The sequence below is a fragment of the Elgaria multicarinata genome, chromosome 3 (genome assembly GCF_023053635.1).
Source record: "Elgaria multicarinata webbii isolate HBS135686 ecotype San Diego chromosome 3, rElgMul1.1.pri, whole genome shotgun sequence".
NCBI lineage: Eukaryota > Metazoa > Chordata > Lepidosauria > Squamata > Anguidae > Elgaria > Elgaria multicarinata.
In genome coordinates, this window is record NC_086173.1 from 19610425 (window position 1) to 19634618 (window position 24194).

The following is a 24194-nucleotide window of genomic DNA, read 5'->3' on the forward strand; positions in this document are numbered from 1 at the left end:
CTCTCAGCCTAACCTACCTGACAAGGTTGTTGTGAGGATAAAATGGAGGGAAGGGAAGGGCCATGTCAGCAGCCTTTGATTCCTTGCAATGGGGAAAAGGCAGGATATAAATGTTTTTAAAGAAATAAATTTGTAAACGGTTTTTTAAAAAACATGAGAGGCTTTATTTTGTTTCTTGCTCACATTGCACTGAAGTCACAAAACATGCAAAGCTAATTAGGATGGAGGTGATTGTGGGTATGGGTCAGAGGCAGGACTTGCACATCCATCATTACAAGAAAGCACCAGTCCCCACAGGTACGCTCTCCCCATCCCAGCATAAGAGGAATGCAAGCAGAGAAAGGGTACCTTTACCAGGCTTCCCACCTGTTCTTTCTTTCTAGGAACAGTTCCTTATCTAGTATTAAAATGTAATGTTCCTTTTCGAGTTAACAGTAATTTATTACATCACAGCAGAGCTGGAGAAACTGTGCCCCTCCAGATGTTGTTGCACTCCAACTCCCATTGGCCCCATGGTCAGTGGTCAGGGATGATGGGAGTTGAAGTCCAACAACCTCTGCAAGGGCCATTGGTTCTCCATCTCTGCATTGCAAGAATGGTATACTCTACTATTAATATTGTGACGTGCACATAATACATCTTTTTTATCATCTCATCATGTGTTATTTATTTTGAAGCTCTTCAGGTGGCAATGCTGCGATAAGTTCACTCAGCCGCTATGTCACTGCTCACACAAAAATTGTGACTTTTTTTTAAAAAAAAAAAGTCAGAAGAGTAATGTTAAGGTGATCTTTATCAGGGGAGATTGTACTACTGTTCCATTCATTGACAAAATGTTGAATTTTCTATGGTTTGAGAAAAAGATGGAAGAACCATGGAGGAAACTCAGGAGAGCAGACAACAACATCCTATAGATGACCCATTAAAAAAAAGAGAGTGAACAACGTGTGACTATTCCAGAGTAAACACCCAGTGTGTAAACACACTCTGATTGAGAGAACCAGACTTGATGTGCAAAAATCAGGAGTGGAAACTTCTCATGACATAGAGATAAATGCTGGAATGGCTCAGTGACAACACTTCTCCCAGACCCAGAGAGTGCCTGGGATTCCTGACCCATTGCTGTTGTCCTCAGATGACCACAAGGGACATGATGTTCATATGCAGCCTATGCATATTAAAACCAACACAAGTAGACACAGCACACCCAGAGGTTCATCAGACGAGCGTTTTATCACACGCGCTCTACTGCCCAATTACAGATGTGTGCATGTCCTTCAGATGACGTCCACCATCCGCACGCCTCCCGCTCATTTTTCCATCACAAAATAGACCCCTTTTAATCTGACTTTTTTGTTTTTAATGGAATGTGCTGCGATCTCCTGCCATGTGCAGGAAAAGCAGCGTGATACAAACGGCCCTTGAATGGGCCATGTGGTCTTTGTTTACTTCCTCTTTCCTCTCTGCACAGAAGAGGAAGTAATGAGGGACAAACATGGCGAAGGGGAGAAGCGACAGTAAGGAAACGTGCTTTTCAGTTACCAGCTTTTATCAAGGAAATCATCTGTGCACAACGGTTCTGTATGTGTTGGCTTTTACACGCCAAGGTTGTATTGGAATGTGAAGCCCCTGTGTTGCTGTCAGATGATGTCTGAAGTGGGACAGGCCCACCAGGTGGCTGGGGAGGGCAGGTGAAATCTCACTCCCTTCTATGCATTATGGTCCACATTGAGGAGACCTCTCTTGTTCAATGTGGCCATTTATTTCATTTCATTTCCATTTATTTCATTTCCGTACCACCCAATAACCAGAGCTTTCTGGGCAGTTCACAAAAATTAAAACACAAAATACAACATAATACAAATATGATATAAAGTCTTTTTATACCCCCCAATTAAAACATTTTAAAACAGCTAAAAACAATTAGCAATACAGTACTAAGACCTGATAAAATAGCTGACATTAAACTAGGGTGACTGTATGAAAAGGAGGCCAGGGCCACTGTATCTTTAACAGTTGTATTGAAAAGGGAATTACAGCAGATGTCATTTGTATGGTGCAGCACCTGGTGAAATTCCCTCTTCATCACAACAGTTAAAGCTGCAGGAGCCCTGTCCTCTTGGCCAGATACAAAAGATACAAAACAATTTCACCAGGATCTGCATATATACAAATGACACCTGCTGAAATCCTCTTTTCTATGCAACTGCTAAAGATACAGGACCCTGTCCTCCTTTTCAAATGGTCACCCTAAAACCCCATCATATGCCATAAAGATGGCAATGTTGGCACCAGATAATCCTCAAGGGGGAGAGCATTCTGTAATTGGGGGAGGGGGGTTACCACTGAAAAGGCCCTCACCCTTGTTGCCATGGAGGAGGCACTCAGAGGAGGGCCTCAGGTGTTGATCATAGTGAACGGCTAGGTTCAAGCCAGGGGAGGTTGCAGTCCCAAGCCATGTAAGGGTCTGTAGGTCAAGACCAGCATTTTGAATTTGGCTCGGAAACATACAGGCAGCCAGTGCAAGTGGGCCAGAATCAATATTTTATGCACAGACCTTCTGCTCTCTGCCATCAATCTAGCTGCTACATTTTGCACAAGCTGCAGAACCATCCTCAATAGCAGCACCTATGTTTATCGCTAACTAATGTCTTCAGATCATTCTGCTGCTAAAGGCACAGGAGCAGAGTCCGATAAAAAAAAAAGTTGGCAACTCTGACTAGTAGGATGAGCAGGTGTGCTTTACTGTTGACCAGGGATGAGGATCGCACTGGTCAATTTTCTGTACCTGTGTAGTGTATTTAGCAACAGAAAACCTGTTTGATCGCTTTCCTGCACACCTGAGGGGAAGTTTTGTTCCAGAAAGGGAAATGGCTGTGCATGATTGTGGAGGGAAGCTGGATGAAGAGAATCTACACAGAGTGCCTCTGGGGCAAAGCTGGGCAAGTTCAGGAATCCCTTTCTGTGCCTTAACTTGCTGGCTCCCATTCCCCCATTCCTGGTCAGCTCAGAAGTCCAGACTTCCAGACTCCTTGCCCTCGCCCACTAGGCTCTGCTTCTTTCCTCCAAAACAGCTGCCTCTGAGGCAGGATGGGGCGTGCCAGGCACTAGGTGAGACAGGCCCCTGCTGCTGCAGCTCAGGCCTGCCATGGGGATCTTTTCTCCCTCTGGCAGTTGGGGTGGGGAAGGCCCGTGGAATGCAGCTCGACTGCTTCTCAGGGTGTGGGGGGAGCCAGCCCTGACACGCGCCCCCAGTCACTTGGCTCGTGGCTTCCCTCACGCCAGGATTGGGTGGGGCCGCTCCCTTTAACCTCTGAGATGCCAGAACCTGCTGCCATTTCAGCTAAACGTTCCCAGGGGGCAATTTCACAGGCCTCATGCATTAGCAGTTAGGGAGGAGGTGGCTTTCTCTTCGCCCCCATCTCCTAGGTCTGTTAACTAGCTGCACAAACATTCTTTAAGAGCCGGAGATCGAGCTATGAAATGCAAAGTGCCCAGCTAGAGATCTGTCCTGTGCCACAAACTTTCTAGGTGGGCCAGCTGCTCCTTCTCAGCCTCAGTCCTCTGGCTGCAACATGGGGACAGTGTTACTGTCCCACCTTACAGAGTTGCTGGAAGGAATGCAACAAGATCGTGCATGCAAAGCATTTCGAAGACTCAGAAGTACAAGCCAAATATTCAACGTTCTCCAAATTTAGTTATATGCAGGCTTCCCAAAATACATGTGCCCCTCAAGCTTCCAACAAGATAAACTTCTATTGCCTTCTCTAAATTCTTCTCTCCTGGTCTCACCCACTCCCTTGCTCCCACCACCACCACAAAACAATAGCACACCACCCTGAAATTCAACCATGATCTGTGATTTTCGCTCATTACATAGATCCCCATGTCTCTTTTTAAAAGACATTTTCCCTCATGCCTAGGCAGACACCAGGGTAGGATCTACATGACTGCTTTATAATGGTTTATAACAGTAGCGACAACCGTTGGAGCCCAGGACGCACAGTTTTCAAAACGTTTTCAACATGTCACATTCTGCTTGGTGTAGATCTGGCCCAGGACTTTTTGGATTTCGATTTGGCAGTCCATTGCTCCCCGTTCTGCAACATCCTTCTTTGCATTTTCAAAAGCTTGAACAGTTTTCCTGAGCTTTGACTCAAAATATCCACTGCCAGTTCTTCACTCATCCCAAGATGTACCTCTAAGACATCACCCATCCTTTCTTTCATCCATCCTTATATATTTGATAGATCAATGGATACAAACGGATATAACACTAAAAAAAGGGGGGTACATTCAGCAATAAATTGCTCTATGTGTTGCAATCCCCTGTACAAAGCAGCAATAAAATGAATATAACATGCATTTAAAAAAAAAAAAAGCCCACTAAAAAGCAAATTAGAGTCTCACCCAAATTTAAGTTCGGGGTGTTTGTTTGTTTGTTTGTTTTACGTTTACATCTGCTCCTTTGCTTCCCAAACATTTAAACTTTAAACGCAGAGCACTTTCCTGAAATGACGCACACACATCCCCTACTCTGGGATCTCCCCCTTCCCTATGCCATCTGTTCCACACCTGCCTCTTTTGGGGGCACTGCATCCTCCTTCTCCCCCCACCCCGCCCCCACAAGGGTGTGACACAGAGTGTGCACGCACATACACTTACCCTGAGGGGGCTAACAGGAGAGGGGAGGAGGGTGTCAGGCCTGTTAGGACTGGCCAATTGTAGCTCCACCCCTCCGGAGGTACAATCCAAAAGTTCAAGAAGGGATGCTGCAGGTGGTGCAGAAGAATTAAACTTTGGAAAGAACCACCTTGTTGGGTCCAGGGATTCGGTCGCTCCTCGCTCTTTTCTCCAGACAAAAGGGGTGCATTTGGGGGTGGGGTTTACACCCAGAGCCACTTTCCACTGGAGCAGGGAGAAATCTCCGAGTCAGACGTTTAGATTCTGGGTATCTCCTTGGTTCCCTAAATTCTGCAGCAAATTTAAACTTCTTCCAAACGAACAGCATCAGCGGTAACCATCCTTTGTGGAGTGATGGCCTTGGCTGATTTTCACTACACCACTGGCATCAGCAGCGGATTCAAGGTCTACATCTTGGAAGGTGAGTCCCAGAAATCCATCTCTACACACACACACACACACACACACACACACACACACCACCCCATCTTTAGGGCAGGCTAGAATGCTTACCGAAAGGCAGAGCTTGGGTGAGAACTGGTATTGGTCTGGGGGTGGGGGACAGGGTTGCTGTCCAGATGCTTTGAGTATCTAGCATCTCTAAAGCCTCTGGCTTCCAACTTCCAACCCTCTCCTTGGGAGCCAAGAGGCAGTGGGAGGTAATAGTTAAAGTAAGTGGAATTCCTTGAATCATGGCAACCTGGTGCTGTGGCTACATCAGTTCTGAAAAGTCTGGTTTGTATAGAGAAGTGCCAGGCACAGCTCCCTGCCTCTTTGCAGCAGCGGCATATGCTGCTGCTGCTGTTTTTGCCACAACACACCTACAGGAACTGATCAGCACTATCCCTCAGGGCACAAAAAGCCATCATCACAGGCTCCAGCTGTGCACTGGGTCTCTCGGAGAGCCAACACCCTGCCTTCCCACCACCCCTGCTTTCCCAGCTGTGCCCACCTAGATCAGCCCAACCCACCACCTCCACCAATCTAGCTCTGCACCATTCACCTTTCTCAGGTGCATTTTTAGAGCAGAGACGTGGGGTGGTGGTGTCTCAAGCTCATTGTCCCGATTGCCACATTTCAAAAGTGCACTCATCTCATTTTGATGTTCATTTCCTCCCTCCCTCCCCCCCCCCCCCGCCCCGGCCTTCATAATTACAAATGCTGATGGCATTGCACACTCGTTACCCTTGTCTTTCCCCCTTGATGTTTCCTGCACCGGGTGTTGAAATGTTGGATTGTAAGCTCTTTGGGGCAGAGAGGGACTTGTCTTTATCGTTGCTCTGCAAAGCGCCCTATGCTCTCACGTTGACTTCAGCCCAGGAAAACAATGCATGTGTGACTCCCCTTCGGGTCGTGAAAGTGTTCAGTCTTATCTGCTTAGAGCAGAGAGAAACAGCATGCAAACTGGGGAGAGGCAACGAGTGGGGTGCCGCAGGGCTCAGTCCTGGGCCCAGTGCTCTTCAACGTTTTTATTAATGATTTGGACGAGGAGGTGCAGGGAACGCTGATCAAATTTGCAGATGACACAAAATTGGGTGGGATAGCTAATACCCTGGAAGACAGAAACAAACTTCAAAGTGATCTTGATAGGCTGGAGTGCTGGGCTGAAAACAACAGAATGAAATTTAATAGGGATAAATGCCAAGTTCTACATTTAGGGAATAGAAACCAATTGCACAGTTACAAGATGGGGGACACTTGGCTCAGCAATACTACAAACGAGAAGGATCTTGGAATTGTTGTAGATCGCAAGCTGAATATGAGCCAACAGTGTGATATGGCTGCAAGAAAGGCAAATGCTATTTTGGGCTGCATTAATAGAAGTATAGCTTCCAAATCACGTGAGGTACTGGTTCCTCTCTATTCGGCCCTGGTTAGGCCTCATCTAGAGTATTGTGTCCAGTTCTGGGCTCCACAATTCAAGAAGGACGCAGACAAGCTGGAGCGTGTTCAGAAGAGGGCAACCAGGATGATCAGAGGTCTAGAAACAAAACCCTATGAAGAGAGACTGAAAGAACTGGGCATGTTTAGCATGGAGAAGAGAAGATTGAGGGGAGACATGATAGCACTCTTCAAATACTTAAAAGGTTGTCACACAGAGGAGGGCCAGGATCTCTTCTCGATCCTCCCAGAGTGCAGGACACGGAATAACGGGCTCAAGTTAAAGGAAGCCAGATTCCGGCTGGACATCAGGAAAAACTTCCTGACTGTTAGAGCAGTGCGACAATGGAATCAGCTACCTAGGGAGGTTGTGGGCTCTCCCACACTAGAGGCATTCAAGAGGCAGCTGGACAATCATCTGTCAGGGATGCTTTAGGGTGGATTCCTGCATTGAGCAGGGGGTTGGACTCGATGGCCTTGTAGGCCCCTTCCAACTCTGCTATTCTATGATTCTATGAAATCATGGGTTGGATCCAGGTTACTCCTACTTAATGTACACCTATTGAAATCAATGGGACTTCAATGAGCCATTACTAAAGTTGGATTTCAATGGGTCTGCTACGAATTGAGCTTAATCTGATCCAACCCAATATATATATATGCACAAAGGGGACAAAAACATCACAGGGTTTTGATGTATTGTGGCAGAAGCTTTTGTGGACTGGATCCCACACTGGCAGATCACCTTCAGTGGGCTTCATGCATCTGATGAAGCTTTGGCCACAAAAGTGTTTGCCATGGCAAACCCTTTTGTCTTTAAAGTGCAACATGGGCTAGGTAGTGCGCTGAGCCAAGTGAGAGCTGGCATGAATACAGGACAAGGTTCACCACTAATTGGCTAATCCTGCAGCGTATAAATGCAGGTCCAGATGTGCACCTCCTACACAAGGGGTGTCGAATGCCACACTGTGCCTGTTTGAACAGGAACCATTAGTCAACGCTATTATGCCACCACCCACTTCTGCCAAGGCAGGAGGGTTCAGCCCAGACATTTTTCCTGAGGGCCAGTCTACACGATCAGAAAAAGGATGTAGCACAGCCTGCCTGGAACTGCAACACTTTGGAATAGTGGGGTGGGTGGGTGGAGTCCATGTTTGAGCCAGTGTGGTGTAGTGGCTAAAGTGTTGGACTGGGAGTCGGGAGATCCAGGTTCTAGTACCCACTCGGCCATGGAAACCCACTGGGTGACTTTTGGCCAGTCACAGATTCTCAGCCCAGCCTACCTCACAGGGTTGTTGTTGTGAGGATAAAAAAGAGAGGAGGAGGATTATGTACGCCGCCTTGGGTTCCTTGGAGGAAAAAAGGTGGGATATGAATGCAACAATATTATATATATATATATATATATATATATATATATATATATATATATGTCCTCCTTCTTTTTAAAAAAGAGAAAACAAGCCCTCCCTGCACATAGAAAGCTAGTATGCCAGGCTTAACTTGGCTCTTCTCCCTTATATGCTGGTTTTTAGTAAGTGCAGACTGTGTGTGTTCAGGCGTATGTGTGTATGCATTCAGAATGTGATCTGCATTTTGAAGTGGAACAACCCTAGGAGAGCTGTATCACATATAGTAGAGGGTGGTGGCTCCACTTTCAATGGGGCTTTGTATCCATTCAGGGTTTTAGTCAGAACCAGCCAGAACTCTAAAGGAGCTATCCAAGATGCTGAACCTATTTGGAGGGTGGGGTTTAGTACCTTGGATAGCTCCAGTAGTGTTCTGGCGGTTCTGACAGAAACCAGGATGGAATTATAACCCCACTAAAATCGGAGCCACCAGCCTCCACTGAGTGGATCAGTAGTATTACCTCCAGGTTGTCAGAGGCAGGGCGCAGATGTTGAGCAAGTGGCTTGCCTGAGGCCACATATATTCAGAGCAAAGACAAGGTTTGAAGTAGGGAGTTCAATGACTTTTAACAGCTGGGTTAAACATTAACCCAGGTAGGGGAAATTTTAATGCCATTTTTTTATATTTAAATAAATATGGGCTGAGCTGAACTTCACCTTTTGGTGATTTTTTCAGAAGAACCTGCAAGACGGCATGGAAATGTTCACATATTCAGAGTGAGGGCAGGGAACTTTGCCCTTGCTCAGATTTGGCTATGTGATGATGTCACAATCGGATCGGCCATGTGGCATTGTGAGGAAGCCTAGTCAAAAGGAGGGCACTGTCCCTTGCATGATCCCAGATTGTCTGAGCCTCTGGAAAAAGCCAGTTTACAAAGAAGTAGTAAAAAAGCACCAGAGCTTAGGCAAAGAAGCAGCTGCATTCAAACAAAGAACAGCACTTTAAAAAAGAGATGCTTTTTGTGAAACATGCCCCTGAGGCGCTCCACCTTTAGCCTTCAAAACTTTTGTGGGCAAGCATTCAGTCCAGCAGTATATATATATTATATTGTTTCTTTTCTCTCAAGCCATGATTATTTTTTATTTATTAAATTTCTGTACTGCCCAATAGCTGAAGCACTCTGGGCGATTCACAAAAATTAAAACCACAAATTACACCATAAAATACAATCTAAAACATCAAAGCTCAAATCTGCAGTATAAAAGTACAACCAGAATAAAAACTAGCAGCAATACAGAGATACAGATTTAAAACAACAGAGCCAAAATGCTAAAACGCCTGGCGCCAGAAAGAGCACAACATAGGCAGCAAGCGAACTTCTCTGGGAAGTTCATTCCACAACCGGGGTGCCACAGCAGAAAAGGCCCCTCTTTATTGCCTTGAGCCAGGGCATACACATGATTGAATGAAGTCCCCTAATTCAACCCCTGACATGAATCTCTGGTTAAAGGTTTCTGTAGCAGCACTAGAGAAATCCTCTGCCTTAATCCCTGAGAGTTGCTGTCATTGACTCTATACCACGTTGAGATAGGCAGGCCATAGAAAGGACTGTGTGTGTTGCCCCCTCTCCACACACACAACATAAAATAAAGCGATGAATGCTTCTGCACCCAACTTCTGCATCAAGAAAATATAAATGATGCTACTGTCTATATTTTGCATAATTTGTTCTGCAATGTTTTTACCATTTTGCATAATTTATTTTGGCTTTCCTAGTCATGGGGACGTTATGTAGGGAACTACAGCTGCAATCCCATATCCATTTACCTGGGAGTGAGCCCCATTTAATACAATGGGACCTACATCTGAGTAGGATTGTGCTGCCAACCACTGGAAATCGTGCTCAGGTACCCCAGCAATTTCACAAGGCATTACCTCCACATTTTCATTCAAGCATGTCTTGAATATCATAAGGTCTAGAAACTTGCCTTTTAAATGAAAGCTGAGCGCCGTAGGCAGGTTCTACACTGCTGCTTTAAAAGGTTTATAACAGTAGCGGCAACTGTTGGGGCCCAGGACCCACTCCATACACAGTTTTCAAAACGTTGTCAAAGTGTCATATCCTGCTTGGTATAGATCTGAGAGATGGCTTTGGCTGTGTTCTGTGCTTTTTCTGTGCATGGAAAGACACAGACACACAGTGGTGATGAGCTTCTCTGGTATTTCACAGTTAAACACATGAGCAGGCTGGTAACACTGCTGTTTTCATAAGAGCCCCTAACTAGGACATTGCCAAAGGCTGTACTTCACACATGGGCAACCCATGGCCCGTGGGCCACATGCAGCCCTTAGCTGCTCTCCATTTGGCCCAGGAAGCCCCACCCACCCACTTTCCCCCACTGCCCAGCTGAGCAGCCATCAGCGGAGCAGTGAGGGGAAGGGAAACCCACAGTTCTACTGCTGCTATTACCAGAGCAGCCCCTGGGGTGCTTCCAGATGAGGCTTTTATTCTGCCGTTGCCCTGCCTCATTCATGGAATTTTACTGGCGGACCTCCAGACAACGTCATCTTCTGACTTATCACCTTCTTGTATTCTCCTATGCTCTCTTCTGTTGCCCATCCCTACTCTGATCTGCCTGCTGTAATACTTTGCTCCACAATAGCTTCGTCTGCATGGATTAAAAATCCAAGACAGCGTTTATTCTTTTGGTTACAGATATAGTAGTACAAAAACTCGATTGTCCTATACAGTATGTTATTGAGAGTCCAAAATAGTCTTCAGCAGGTGCAGAGTATATTATATGAAATGGCAGGCTGTCACTGGGTGGTGTCTTAAGTGTTCATGCTCATGCAAGATGTGCCATCAGAGATTTAGGGTACAACCCTATGGGAATTAAGCCCCATTGAACTCAGTGGGGCTGACTTCGGAATATACACACAGAGACCCCAAGAAGGGAGGTGAACCCTAAAGACTGGTAACTTTGGCATCTCACACTGACAAACATTTTTGAAAGTGCCATTGTTAGTCAAAAATAGGAACAGAGAGGTGAAAGTTATTTGGCAGGGCAACGGACAAGGAAATAGGACTCTTCCTGGTAAATAGTTATGGTTTGGATGTATGGAAAAGTTCCTTATGTTACACAACCTGGTTCCTCCCTGCACAGATAAATTTGTTTCCTGCACATCCAATTGAACACCTACAGTTCAGAGGAGTGAGCACAGGACAGCCAGTCTTTGGTGGCGGTGAAATTTGGCAGTATTTCACATTCATTGAGTTGGATCCAGATCCGTGGTTCAGTGGAAGGACTTCCACATCCTCTCCACGTCTCCTCCTCCTCACAGTGACTCCCTTGCTTACCCTCCAAATCTGCTCAGGACCCCCACCCCCACCCCAATCTTCTGAAGCAGATTTTGAGGGTGTCTGGGAGGGGCTGCAGGGGGGAGGGAAGGCTGCAGAAGGAAGCCCTGTTCTGCAAGTGGCATCATTACGCTTGATGGAATGACAAGTCTAGATACAAAATGTTTTGAATGTTGGACTGGACTAGGATGACCCTATGAAAAGGGGGACAGGGCTCCTGTATCTTTAACAGTTGTATTGAAAAGGGAATTTCAGCAGGTGTCATTTATATGCATGCAGCACCTGGTGAAATGTCTTCTTCATCACACCAGTTAAAGCTGCAGGTGCCCTGCCATCTTTTAAATCTGGTCACTCTAGTATAGTTCCTGCACTTCAACTGTTGTGATGAAAAGGGAATTTCACCAGGTTCTCCATATATACACATCTGCTGAAATTCCCTTTTCTATGCAACTGTTAAAGATACAGGAACCCTGTCCTCCTTTTCATAGGGTCACCCTGGACTGGACCCTTCAAACACACACACATACACACACACACGGAGTCTAATTCAGCCTTCCCCACCGTGGGTTCCTCCTGATGTTTTGGACTTCAATTCCATCCAGCATGGCCAATGGTCAGGAATGCTGGGGGATGTAGTCCAAATCATCTGGAGAGCACCAAGTTGGGGAGGGCTGCTCCAGAAGATCCACTTGAGCCCTGGTGCTGCCTCCTAAGCCACAGCATTCCCCATAACTGGAGTACAACGTTCTCCTCTCAAGGCTGCCCCTAACCCAGAATGTCCCAGCTGCCAAGTTGCCAGCCATGTCATTTTACTGGGTGATCTCTTTCCAGGCCAACCTTCTTTTGAGAACGAGCAGAGGTTCCGCCACCTCCCGGCCCATCGGTTGCCCGTCTATGCCATCAGACGCAAGCTCAGCGTGGACGTCAGAAGCCATGGCCCAAGTTCGGAGGGGCAAAAGGTGCCGAAAGTCCGGCGGTCAGCACGTGGACCTGCAGCTGGGTGAGTGATCTTGAGGCGCACTAGGGGGTGCTGGAGCATCAGGGGAGAAAGCTCTGCTTCAGCTCCAACAGAGTCTGAGCACATTTTCCATCTGTGCAGGCTCCAGGCATTGGAGGGCTCTTGGGCAGGACACCCGGGGGGGGGGGAAAGGGGGGCTTCCCTCTGTGAATCTACCATCCTACCAGCATTGTCGCCCACTGCTAGTGCTGCTCCTTCTCCTCGTCGTTGCGAAGCCCTGCTTGCTTGACAGGCAGAGAGCCAATGAGCAAATAGGCAGTGGCATCTGCTCCTCCTCTTTCAAACCATCACCAGGGCCTGGGCCAGAGCGAGAGGAGGGTGACTGAGCAGGTGGCAGCGGTATAGAAGAAGAGCAGGTCTGCAGGGTGTCTTGTCGGTGGGCCCTCAGCAACCCTTGACGCCGCCCCTGTTTTACATAATGCTTTTTGGAACATTCGCAATCTTCATATATGTTGTGCTGTACAACAACCTTGTAAGGTAGGTCAGTATTAACCATTGCAAACAGAGCTGAGGAGGAGTGACATGCCAAAGGGAGCTTGTTAGGGAGCCACAATTTGAACTAGAGCAGCCTTCCTCAACCTGGGGCGCTCCAGATGTGTTGGACTGCATCTCCCAGAATGCCCCAGCCAGCTGGCTGGGGCATTCTGGGAGTTGTAGTCCAACACATCTGGAGCGCCCCAGGTTGAGGAAGGCTGAACTAGAGGCTTCCTGACTCGTAGCTCAGTGTTTTAGCCATGATCGCTGCCAGCACCTCAATCATCTGTGCTGTTCTACAGAAGGACTCATGGGGACCAAAAAAGGTGGCACTTAGGCCTCCAGGCAAAAGGGTACAATCCAAGCCAGTGAGTCCGGCTGGATCTCAGGAGCCGCAGAAGTCAATACTGGGAGGCCCAACTGCTGCCTACAGTTCTCAGTTAGGAACAGGGGTATTAGGATCAGAGGAAGTTGCCATATATCAATTAAGCCCATTGGTCCATCTGGCTCACTCTTATTTTTTTAAAAAAATTATTATTTTTAAAAACATCACTATTTATTTATTAAATTTATTAAATTTATTATCACTATTGACTAACTGGCAGCATCTCTCCAGGATTTCTGGCAAGAGCCAGGAATTGAATCAGGCTTCAGTTTAGAGATCATGGGTTCATATTATTATTTTATTTATTTATTTATTTATTTATTTATTACATTTTTATACCGCCCAATAGCCGAAGCTCTCTGGGCGGTTCACAAAAATTAAAACCATAATAAAACAACCAACAGATAATGATGATGATGATGATGATGATGATGATGATGATTAATGTACCTTCTCATAGACGAAGGTCTCCGGCTGGTTTACAACAATTCCTAAAAATACAGAATAGAAGATAATAAAAATAGTCCAAACATTTTAACATAGAAAAATTAAAACAATGTAAACAGCTAAAAGCAACTTAAATAAACAATATTAAACAAGCCTTGGAAACCCCAGTGTCAGCAGTTCATAGTAAGTTTGTTCTGGATTAACTAATTAATCTGCTCTAATATCCACTTCCAAGGCCCATATATATTGGGCGGCCAATTCATAGATAAACAAACAGTGGGAGAAAATCCACACCCATCACCACCCTTTATCCATTTCAAACACAGCATATTTGTTGGATGTATTCTGTGTAGAAGAGTAGGAAACTGTTTTGTAAATTGGGCATTTGTTTATTTTCATTAGTTAAAATTTAGGGTGACCAAGTGTGCTACTTTACATGGAACAGTCCTCTGTTCAAAGGGCTAGCCGAGGTCTGTCCTCAACTTGAATACATCTGATGTTTGGAGGAGTATCTAGTTACTAGTACAAGGGCCTCTTTAAAGATAAAGAACCCTAAGAAAGGCGAGCAGGAGGGCCCTTGACACAGCTTATCCACAGGCCACCTGCTCACAGTCTTCCCACTATGGAGGGATGGATGTCTTTCTCTTTAAATTATAAAAATTATTTCTAAATTTGCATCGACACACACACATTAGCATATGCAAATTTTATGCAAATCTGCATCCTCTTTGTCTTCTTTCTATGGTGATGTATATTTTCTCTTTTTTGGTGATGGGTAATAAATAGTGGAGACTGTATTAAAAGCACACTCCTCTGCTCCTAGACTGTGGAATGGCCTGCCGGAGGAGACTCGTCAACTTCACAGTCTATTAGCATTCAAGAAAACTATAAAGACTGATCTCTTCCGGCGGGCCTATCCAGTGGAATTTTAAGATGGTTTTTAGGATGTTTTTTAGGATGTTTTTAACAATGTATATTATGTTTTAATTATTATGTATTTTATCGTTTATTGTTGTTCCCTGCCTTGATCAAAATGGAGAGGCGGGCAAGAAATAAATTTATTATTATTAGATGTCTGTCAGTTGTCTAGAAGTTAGTGTTTCCACTTTAAAACAGTTCCAGCTCAAATGGTATGAAGTAAATTTTTAAATTTGATGGAATAGCCTGGGGCAAGTCATTAATCTCTCAGCTTCGGTTTCCTGTATGTGAAATGACTGAATATATTATATCAGCTATTTTATATTCATAGCAAACCATGTTTATATAAACTGGGAGGTTTGGGTGGGTTAGATACAAACTGTGTACTAGTCCCAGAAAATCCTGTTAGTGGTGCTGACTTTGAATATAATTACAATGTCTTATAGGTTAATAACCATATTGGATATGCGCTCTTGTATATGCTCTGAGCCATATTTTGGGGCCTCATGTCTCTGTGATTTTATCTTCTTCCAGTACACAAAGGCAAGCCTACCTTACTCATGCCAGAAATTATGTAGAGTATGATTCTCTCTCTCTCTCTCTCTCTCTCTTCCTCTTCCTCTTCACAACAACCCTGTGAGATCAGGCTGAGAGACAGTGAGTGGCCCAGTGTCACCCAGTGAGCTTCATAGAACCAGTCTGTTCCACACGGTGGGCAAATTCTGCAGCAGCCCAGGGTCACTGCTCTCATCTGATTTGCAGAGAATTTTCAAGAGATCTAGCTTGTGGTCAGGCATGTGGCCTTCTGTGTTGGAGACAGGGGTTCTCTTCTGTAGAAGAAGTGACAGAGCTGAAGCCCATCCCGGAAAACACGTGTCATATACACACCATATATAGGGCAGCCACTTATCCATCATCAAAAGACAGGCGCTGATTTGCATTTAAAAAATTCCATATGCTAATTCGTATGTATAGATGCATATTTAGAAGTAATTAGTATAATTTAAATAAAAGGCCAATCCATCTCACAGTAGTGCAGATCTCTGTGACCACTGTGTCTGCTTCTCAGTCTGCTGTTCAGATGCTACTTCTTGATGAGCAACAGTTTTTATGGTTCTTTGATCTTCATACTAGAACTGGATAAGACAGGCCCAAATATAGGAATGCCCTGTGTAAAAGAGGACATATGGCCACCCTACATGAAGTGAGAGGCCTAGTCAGGGTGACATTGGTGAGGAGAAGGCGCTTTGCGCATGGTTCAGGAGCATCTTTTTCTTTATTACGACTTCCTGAGGTATCATGAGCCTGAGAGCCCGGATTCTAGTGAGGGAGTTTCTCGATGATTAGGCCTTAGCAACTGGCCCTGAAAATGGCTGTGGGTCTATGCAGGAGCACGCTTTGCATCATCATTGATCCGGCCCCGTGCAGTGCATAAATATTCTGTGGATAGAAGTGATGGTTTCTCTCCGTCTCTCACGCATTCCAGCTCCCGGGAGCCGATGGCACCACGAGCTTCCCAAGACCCCGTTGCTGTGCCCTGTGTCACCACATCCAGAGCTGAGCCTTGTGGGGCTTCTCAGGCCCTTCACCCATCCTGCCCACACAAGTGCCCCCTGAGGAATCCCCTGCTGGATCCAGCCCTCACCGTGTCCCAGCTGCAGCAGGTGAGTCGCCGGGCAAAGCTCTCTGTCCCCCCATTCGCTTTTCCATCCTCCCCTCCCACCACCAGCTCATGCCTCCTCTCTCTGGACTCATCCTTTTAGATGCGCCCTTCGGTAATCACCTGCGCCCCCCGCCGGAGCTGCCCAGAGACACCGACAAGCACCAGCCCCCAGGTAAGTTGCTCCCCTTTCCTCTCTTTGTCTATTTCTTCCCCTGTGTTCATTATCTTCATCACAAGAGAGCTTCGGCTATTTGGCGGTATAGATATGCAATTAATTGATTAATTAATTAACATAGATCGGTTTGGTGCTACTGAATTATGAATCTCCGAAAAAGAGAGAAAAAGAGAGCAGCGGTTTGCCTAACATTTGCATAGGCTGATTTATATACACAGAAGCAAATTTAGGAAGAATGATTCTAATTTCAATAGAAATACAGTACATCTCACCATAGTGTGGGAGGCTGTGACCAGGTCACCTGTGGGCCTGTCTATTCACTCTACTGTCCAGGTGCTAAGTATGGATGGACAACAGTTCTTATGGTTCTGTATCTTTAAAGTGGAGCTGGAAAGGACAGCCCTTCAAATAGAGGACATCTTAAAATAGAGGACTATCCTCTGATTAAAAAAAAGAAGCAACTGGCCACTCCAAACTATCATGGAGTCCCCCAAAGCATCCTGGGAAATATTGTTTAGTGGTGGCAGTGCTGTGAATTCTCTGTTAAAAGGCAACTCAAGGGAATGGCTATTACATCAACCTAAGGCCATGGCTAGACGAGGGGGTTGGAGGGCGACGATCTCTCAATTTTATGATAGTGAAATCGTCTCCCTCGTCTACACGTGGCACTCGACATCGCAGCCGCCATTTTGGATTTTATTTTAAAGGAAAAGGAGCACTGAGCACTCGAACGAAAGGTAAATTTTTTAAAACAACAACAACTTCCCACTCCACCCCCGATGGGCACAGAGCTCCTGAGGAGCTCCTGCCCTGTGCCCGGCTCTTCGCAGTTACTCATGAGGAGCCGGGACAACTCGCAACGCCCGGCAACATGTTCCACGGTCTCGGGATCATCCCGAGACTGTGGGGAAAGTGGGGAAAAAAGGGTAGAGCAATATCACCAAGGAAGGGATCATCCCTCCCTGCTCCCAGGATGCCCTGTGCATCATGTGGACGCACAGGGATAATCACCGGGCTGATCGCCAGGATATCACCTGGTCTAGCCATGGCCTACGCCTATAATGTAATATAGTCTTTTTGTCTGCCCCATCTGCTCCTCCTCTTCCTCCTCATCTTTGCCAAGCTGCCCCTCCACAGAAGGGAATGAACTTCCCCAGTGGAGGCTGGTGGATCCAATTTCAGTGGGGCTGTGAATGCATTCTGGGTTTCAGTCAGAACCGGCCAGAACCCTAAAGGAGCTATTCAAGGTACTGGACCCATTTTGAAGATAGAGCTCAGCACACTGGATAGCTCCTTTAGAGTTCAGTCTGAAACCCAGAATGGATTCACAGCTCCACTGAAATCTCAGCCTCCAGCCTCCACTGGTCTTCCCCTCTCTATTCAGAGAGCCTCTTCCTTCTCCTCCAACTTGATCTCAAGACACATTTCCTAAAATCATTTAATTTTTAATTTAATTTTTTTTTTAAATTCCTTGATTCACCCTCGCCTCACAGACTCACCACACACGACGTGAAAACATTTGTTTTAGAGCCCCAAATGTTGCTGTTGTTTTTAGAGAAGCAGCAAAAACCCTACTGGCCTTTGGGCATGTCTCCACCAGTCTTTATCCCGGGGATCACCCCTGTGCGTCCACATGACGCACAGGGGATCCCAAGAGCAGGGAGGGACGATTCCTCTATTTCCCGGGATATCTGCAGACACTTTTTTCCTGACTTTTCCTGCGGTCCCGAGACGATCCCAAGGACCACGGGTGGTGTGGACACCTGTCCTGGCTTCTTCCCTCCTCCTCACGAGTAGCAGGGGTCAGCAGAGGGAAGGAGCCAGGACGGGGGGAGTCCAAGGACATTGGGGGTGGGTGGAAGTGGCGTTAGGGCTTTTTTTAAAAAAAATCTTTTTCGCTAGAACAGCTCCTTCCTTTTTTTAAAAAAAATGGCAGGCGCGACGTCCTGCTTCCTCCCTGGACGTCGCACGCTGCATGTGAACCCAGGAAGAGGATCTCGTGATCAGCATATCGCAAGATCCTCCCCGCTCCCTCCCTAGGTGTAGACATGCCCATGGTCATTGGGAGCAGGGGAAAGGTTCAGGGCACCACCCTGCCACTTCTCCAGCCTCAGTTGCCCCACTAGAAGCTGCTTGTCATAAGGTAACTATGGAGCCGCGAGCTCCTCCGCTGGGCCGCTTCTACCGTTAGGCGAAATGAGGCGGCTGCCTCAGGCAGCAGGCTTTTGGTGTTAATGAAAAGTGATTCATTTCTGATTTAATAAACATTGTTGGTGCCAGGAAGGTGAAAGATGCTTGCGGGACTATCGGCCTCCGGTGCCAAAATAACTTCGTTGGCCTTGGTTTACCTTGACTTTGGGGTGGGGTGGGGAGCAGGCATCTTTTGCTGCTCTGCCCCAGGGTGCAAAATGTCTTGGCCTGTCCCTGCCCTTCAAGCTCACCGGTTGCTCTTCTTACATGACCTCATCCCCCCGCAATTCGTTTTCAGTCCCCGTCTTCTCCTTCCTTGGATGCAACCCCGGCTTGTCTGCCAAAGGATGGGTTTATGCCTTCCCTTCTGGACAATCCGCACTGCTACAAATGCAGGAAGCAAACTCAGCTGCGAGGGCGGATGGTGAAGTGCCGTATTACCAAATTAACCACTGCCGCTCGAGAGCATTTGTACAAGCACAACCGAAAGGAGCCCTCCCCATCCTGGTGCCCTCCAAACTACAGTTCCCATCAGCCCCACTCAGCATGCTCAGTGTTCAGAAATGATGGGGGTTGTAGTGCAAAGCATCTGGAGGGCACCTAGTGGGGAAGACTGCACAAAACAATGGTTCATGTAAACAGCAGGTCATGGGATATATTTATTAATTTATATCCCCATATTTCCTCCACGGAGCTCAAGGCAACATTCATGATCCCCCCTCCATTTTATCCTCACAACAACACAGTGAGGTAGATCAGGCAACAGGCCAGAGGTCAGTGAGTTTCAGGGCTGGGTGCGGATTTGAACCTGGATCTCTCTCGTACAGGGTGGGCAACTTGTGGCCCACCATATGTTTTGGCCTACAGCTGTGATCAGCATAGCCAATGGTGAGGGGATGTTGGGAGCTGAAGACCACACATTGCCCATCCCTGCCCTAGTCTGACACTCTAACCACTATACCACAGTGGCTTCCCATGATCAAACATTGCCTGGATGTCAGGGCTATATATATATATATATATATATATATATATATATATATATATATATTTGTGGTGGGGAGAGCATTGCAAGTTGGAAGGACCGAGGGGACAGGAGCAGGCAGAAGTAACATCGGGGCCTGCTCCTGCTGGACTCTTCCCTCCCCCACAGGGCAAACTGCCATCTTGGCCCTGTGGGGAAGAAGAAGGATCGAGGGGACAGGAGCAGGCAGAAGTAACATCGGGGCCTGCTCCTGCTGGACTCTTCCCCCCCCCCCACAGGGCAAACTGCCATCTTGGCCCTGTGGGGAAGAAGAAGGACCGAGGGGACAGGAGCAGGCAGAAGTAACATTGGGGCCTGCTCCTGCTGGACTCTTCCCCCACCCCCACAGGGCAAACTGCCATCTTGGCCCTGTGGGGAAGAAGAAGGACCGAGGGGACAGGAGCAGGCAGAAGTAACATCAGGGCCTGCTCCTGTTGGACTCTCTCTCTCTCTCTCTCTCTCCTCCCTCCCTCCTTGACTCCTTTTCCTTGTGTGTCATGTCTTTATTAGACTGTAAGCCTGAGGGCAGGGACTGTCTTTTTTGCTAAATGTAAGCCGCTCTGAGAGCCTTTTTTGGCTGAGGAGCAGGGTATAAATAAATAAATAAATAAATAAATAAATATTCCTCCATGAAAAAATCCCTTCACCTAGAAAGATAGTGCCATACAAACTTTCGCCTTGTCATGCTAACTTTCTATGTGCAAGGAGTTTTTTTCTTAAAATATGAAGGAGCATTTAATCATGTGATCATGCACACACACACCCCAAAAGTTTAAAACTGTATACCCTAGGAACTGTTGTAGCACATGATCTGCCATTTGTGCAAACCAGCTGTGATGCGGAGTATAAACACTCTAGGAAGGAATTCATTTTTATTTTTATTATTTATTATAGTACTTTTATCCCGCCCTTTAGCCAAAAAGGCTCTCAAGGCGGCTTACAAAAATATTTCTTAAGACAGTCCCTGCCCACAGGCTTACAATCTAAAAAAAATGACACAAAAGGAAAGGGGATTGGGAGGGAGGAGGAGAATTGTAAAACATCTGTGCTGTGTACAGTGCCTAACACAGAAATGCTAAGTCATCAACACCTTACCTGACTATACTTGCAGGGAGTTACAGAGAGCAGGAGTGTGGGAGCAAAATGTACTTTGTCGCAAAACAACAAAGGGTATTGTGGCACTTCAAAGACTAGCAAATTTATTCTGGCATAAGCTTTCATGGACTGTAGCCCACTTCATGAGATGCACCTGATGAAGTGGACTATAGTCCATGAAAGCTGATGCCGAAATAAACTGCTTCGGCTATTGGGCGGTATAAAAATCCAATAAATAAATAAGTCTTTAAGGTGCTACAAGATCCTTCGTTGTTGTTTTTTGCTGCAGCATACTAATACCTGTTCCCATGGGGTGTGTGGGGGGGGGTAATGCTAGGGAAGGACATAGGAGGATCGGTCAAGGTCACATAGCCTACATTAGCTTACCTTTCTACAGGACACCCTGCCCTTCCCACAATTTGGGTGGTTGATTCTTTCAATGCCAACATTCAAGGTGTGGATTCCAATCCACATTTAGGGATTGTCAGCACAGAACTGGAGGGTGGGAGAGGAGAGGGGAGCTGAAGCCTGGTGCCCACCAGATGCCTTTGGATTACAACTCCCATAACCCCCAGCCGTTGGCCATTGCAGCTTAGCCTGATGGGAGTTGTAGTCCAGGTTGCCCACCCCTGGTAAAAGTGCATGCACTGTTGTGGAATAGAAATCAGAGGTCCAGATTTCCTAACCAGCCCATTCTCTAATTCCCTCTCCCAGCAGATCCACCCACCAAAGCACAGGAGAGATGTGAGCCCCGATGCTCCCCAGGCACAGAGGCTCCATGCGTGGACCAGTGGCTCAGCAGGGCCCTCAGCACCATTCAGCAGTGAAGCCTCTCCCAAGCAGAGAATCCAGGGGGCAGACAAGGATCCCTGCCCTAGCCCTTGATGGTCTTTCACCTTGACCCGGGAGAGCATGTCACCAATCCTTCCTAGGGCTGGATCCAGAAGTCCTGACTGCCCTCCCCATTTTCTGTCCTGGTATCTGCTTTCCTCCTCCTGGCTTAGTGCCCTCCTGCACCAGCTCCAGGGACTGGAAGGCTCTCGGGCCAGACGCCCTCCATGGGCCCCCTCCCTCAGAGAGTCTATCTTCTCACCAGCATTGTCATGAGCTGCAGCTGCTGCTCCACTTCCTCTTCCTCCTCCTCCTCCTCCTCCTCCTCATTGCTTACTTGCGTGCCAGGCAGAGAACTAGTGAGCAAGTAGGCTGTGGCACCTACTGCTCCACCTTCAAACTACCACCATTGTGAGAGTGAGAGGCCAGAGTGAGAGGCAGATGGAGAAAGAAAAGGAGCCAGTCCAGGCAAGGGGCAGCGGGTATCAGTAGGCCCCTTGCAGAGGTTTAGGCCCCCAGCAGGTGCCCAACCCTGCCGACCCTTGACACCAGTCTTGTGCCCTCCTTCCAAACCCCTCGGTATGTTCTTGTTGCTCTTGTAAAACAGCAATGGCATTCTTACTGCTTAATCTCACTTATATGAAAGCACCACTGGTTCCAATGGAACATTACTTCTAAGTCAAGAATTCCCTTGCAAAATCAGAGCAGCGAGGGCGGCTCCATCTAGTTCAGCATCTTGTTTCCAATGGTGGCCAAAGCCAGATCCCACTGGGAAGCTCTCAGGAAGCAGAGCATGCAGGTGATGGCCTGCCACTGCTGTTTGTCCGCAGCATCTGGCACTCAGACATCTAGCATCTTTGTACAGTAAGGTTCTGTTTAGTGATCCTATAACCAAATGGCAATCTCAGTTCTTTGAGTGCTGGTCTGTACATCACCAAAACGGCACCATCCAAGCACAAGAGGCAGGTATCATCAGACTCTGGGTAGCCTTAAGGTTTGCAGAAGTGCAAAACTTCTTTGGGGGTGACCGTAAGGAAGGGCAGGGTAGCCCCAGAATGCCGGCTGCCTGTATATTGGGAAGGGGGAAACAAAACAGTGGATGTGGGGGAATGGAGTACTCTGGAAAAGGGCATGGCTGGCTGTCCCGAACCCAAACAGAAGCACTCCACATTCTGACAGTTTGGTGCAGCTCTCACTTGTCATGGCTAATATTCCATGAATTTGTTTAAAATCCTAATTAAAGAATCAAGGTGATGGTTTATCATGAATCACATGGTAATCCTTTAACCACCCTTTGCTACATGCAGGCACAATGATCAAAGTTTGACAAAAATATGGGTAGTATTTAAAGAAACAGAAAACCAAAGGGGGTAATGGAATGGAGTCAGCCTAGAACAAGGTATGGCTGGCGTACGGAATCCCTATTCGTACCGTGCATGTTTGTGTTGAGTGGTGATTCTATGGGTATGTGTGTAATTACACATATCCTACACTGTTCATATGCACTCTTATAGCATGGGTCCAAGCCACAAAGGTCACGTGCATGTCTGAGGGCTCCAGTCCAAGATGGACCTTTGCCTGTTTGTACAGCAGACTGGGACAATCAGAGCACCACTCTGCAGTGCTAGCTTCCTCTGCCAGAATGGAGATGTCTTCTCCAGGGATTCTTTCACAATCAGGTGCTTTCTGGGAGCTCTTCTAGTGGAAGCTCCTGGGTCACAGTTGGGAGTGCTAATTTTCATTATTTGAGTATCCCTTCCTCTAATAGCAGACTCTGCTCTTGATTGCCAACAGAATTGTAGACAAAATGGAGCCACTGGAAAACAAGAGGGATGTACCAGTATGCTCAGGGGAGCCCCAAGATTTGCAGAAGTACCAAAAAAAAAAAACCTTAGGAAAACAATTTTATGGATGGGGTGGGGAAACTGACACCCAAAACTTGCTCAATGGCACAGACTGCTTATATGGGGTTAAAATAGAAAACCAAGGGGGAATGGAATGGAGTCAGCCTGGAACATGGCATAACTGGCTGGCATATTCAGTAGGTTACACTGCAATATTTTGTTGTAGGTCCCACTTGTAAAATCAGAATACAGAGTGACACCCCTCTTCCCATTCTGGTACTGTAGACCATGCCTAAGATTCCAAGCTATAATTCTTTGCCAAAATGGAGTTCAAATCAACAATTATCTAGGCCATACCTGGGAATGACTGCGCTCTGCAGTGAGATAAGAAAAAGTAAAGCAAGCCCTCGCTGTGCACAGAAACTACAAGTGGAACTGAGAAATGAAAGGCAGAAAACTCAATTCACCACAGAAGAGATGCAGAAAACAGAACAGAGATGATGGAGAAACTTTCAGTTGTGATTTTCCCCAGTGCGAACGCACAGGAGATTTCCAAGAAAAGACAAGAAAGGGGAAATTGTGGCTGATCTAGTATGTGTGTGGAAGAAATAACTCTAAGTAGCCTCTGAGACAGGAAGGGATGCAGGAAGAACTTTTGGCCTATGTGATTAAACCTATGACAAAAATAATCCCTCTTGTGTGGGACTCACTCAGCCCAGAAAGTGGGAGGGAGCCTTTTATATATGTGTGTGTATGTATACATCGTCTTCTGTTTGTAATTCATAAGTGTCAATAAAGTAGCATTGAACTGTGTTTGTATGTGCAATGGGAATTGTGCCAGCCATGCTATGGCACCCT

At 46.7% G+C, this 24194-nt stretch overlaps 1 protein-coding gene across 1 annotated transcript; it reads left to right on the plus strand.

The window, feature by feature from the left end:
- Nucleotides 1-5037: 5037 nt before the first annotated feature.
- On the plus strand, nt 5038-21787 carry LOC134394263 (uncharacterized). Its single transcript, XM_063119537.1, has 5 exons — nt 5038-5104; nt 12104-12272; nt 16001-16178; nt 16278-16349; nt 21379-21787. Exons 1-5 carry the CDS (start codon nt 5038-5040, stop codon nt 21544-21546), a joined length of 654 nt encoding a protein of 217 aa, XP_062975607.1. The 3' UTR covers nt 21547-21787.
- Nucleotides 21788-24194: the final 2407 nt, after the last annotated feature.

Excerpts from the sequence above, each read along its gene's own strand:
- LOC134394263 (XM_063119537.1), top strand. The coding sequence starts at position 5,038 with ATGGCCTTGGCTGATTTTCACTACACCACTGGCATCAGCAGCGGATTC. Across the intron at positions 5,105-12,103 it reads CAAGGTCTACATCTTGGAAG|GCCAACCTTCTTTTGAGAAC; the intron begins GTGAGTCCCAGA and ends ATCTCTTTCCAG. Across the intron at positions 12,273-16,000 it reads GCACGTGGACCTGCAGCTGG|CTCCCGGGAGCCGATGGCAC; the intron begins GTGAGTGATCTT and ends CACGCATTCCAG.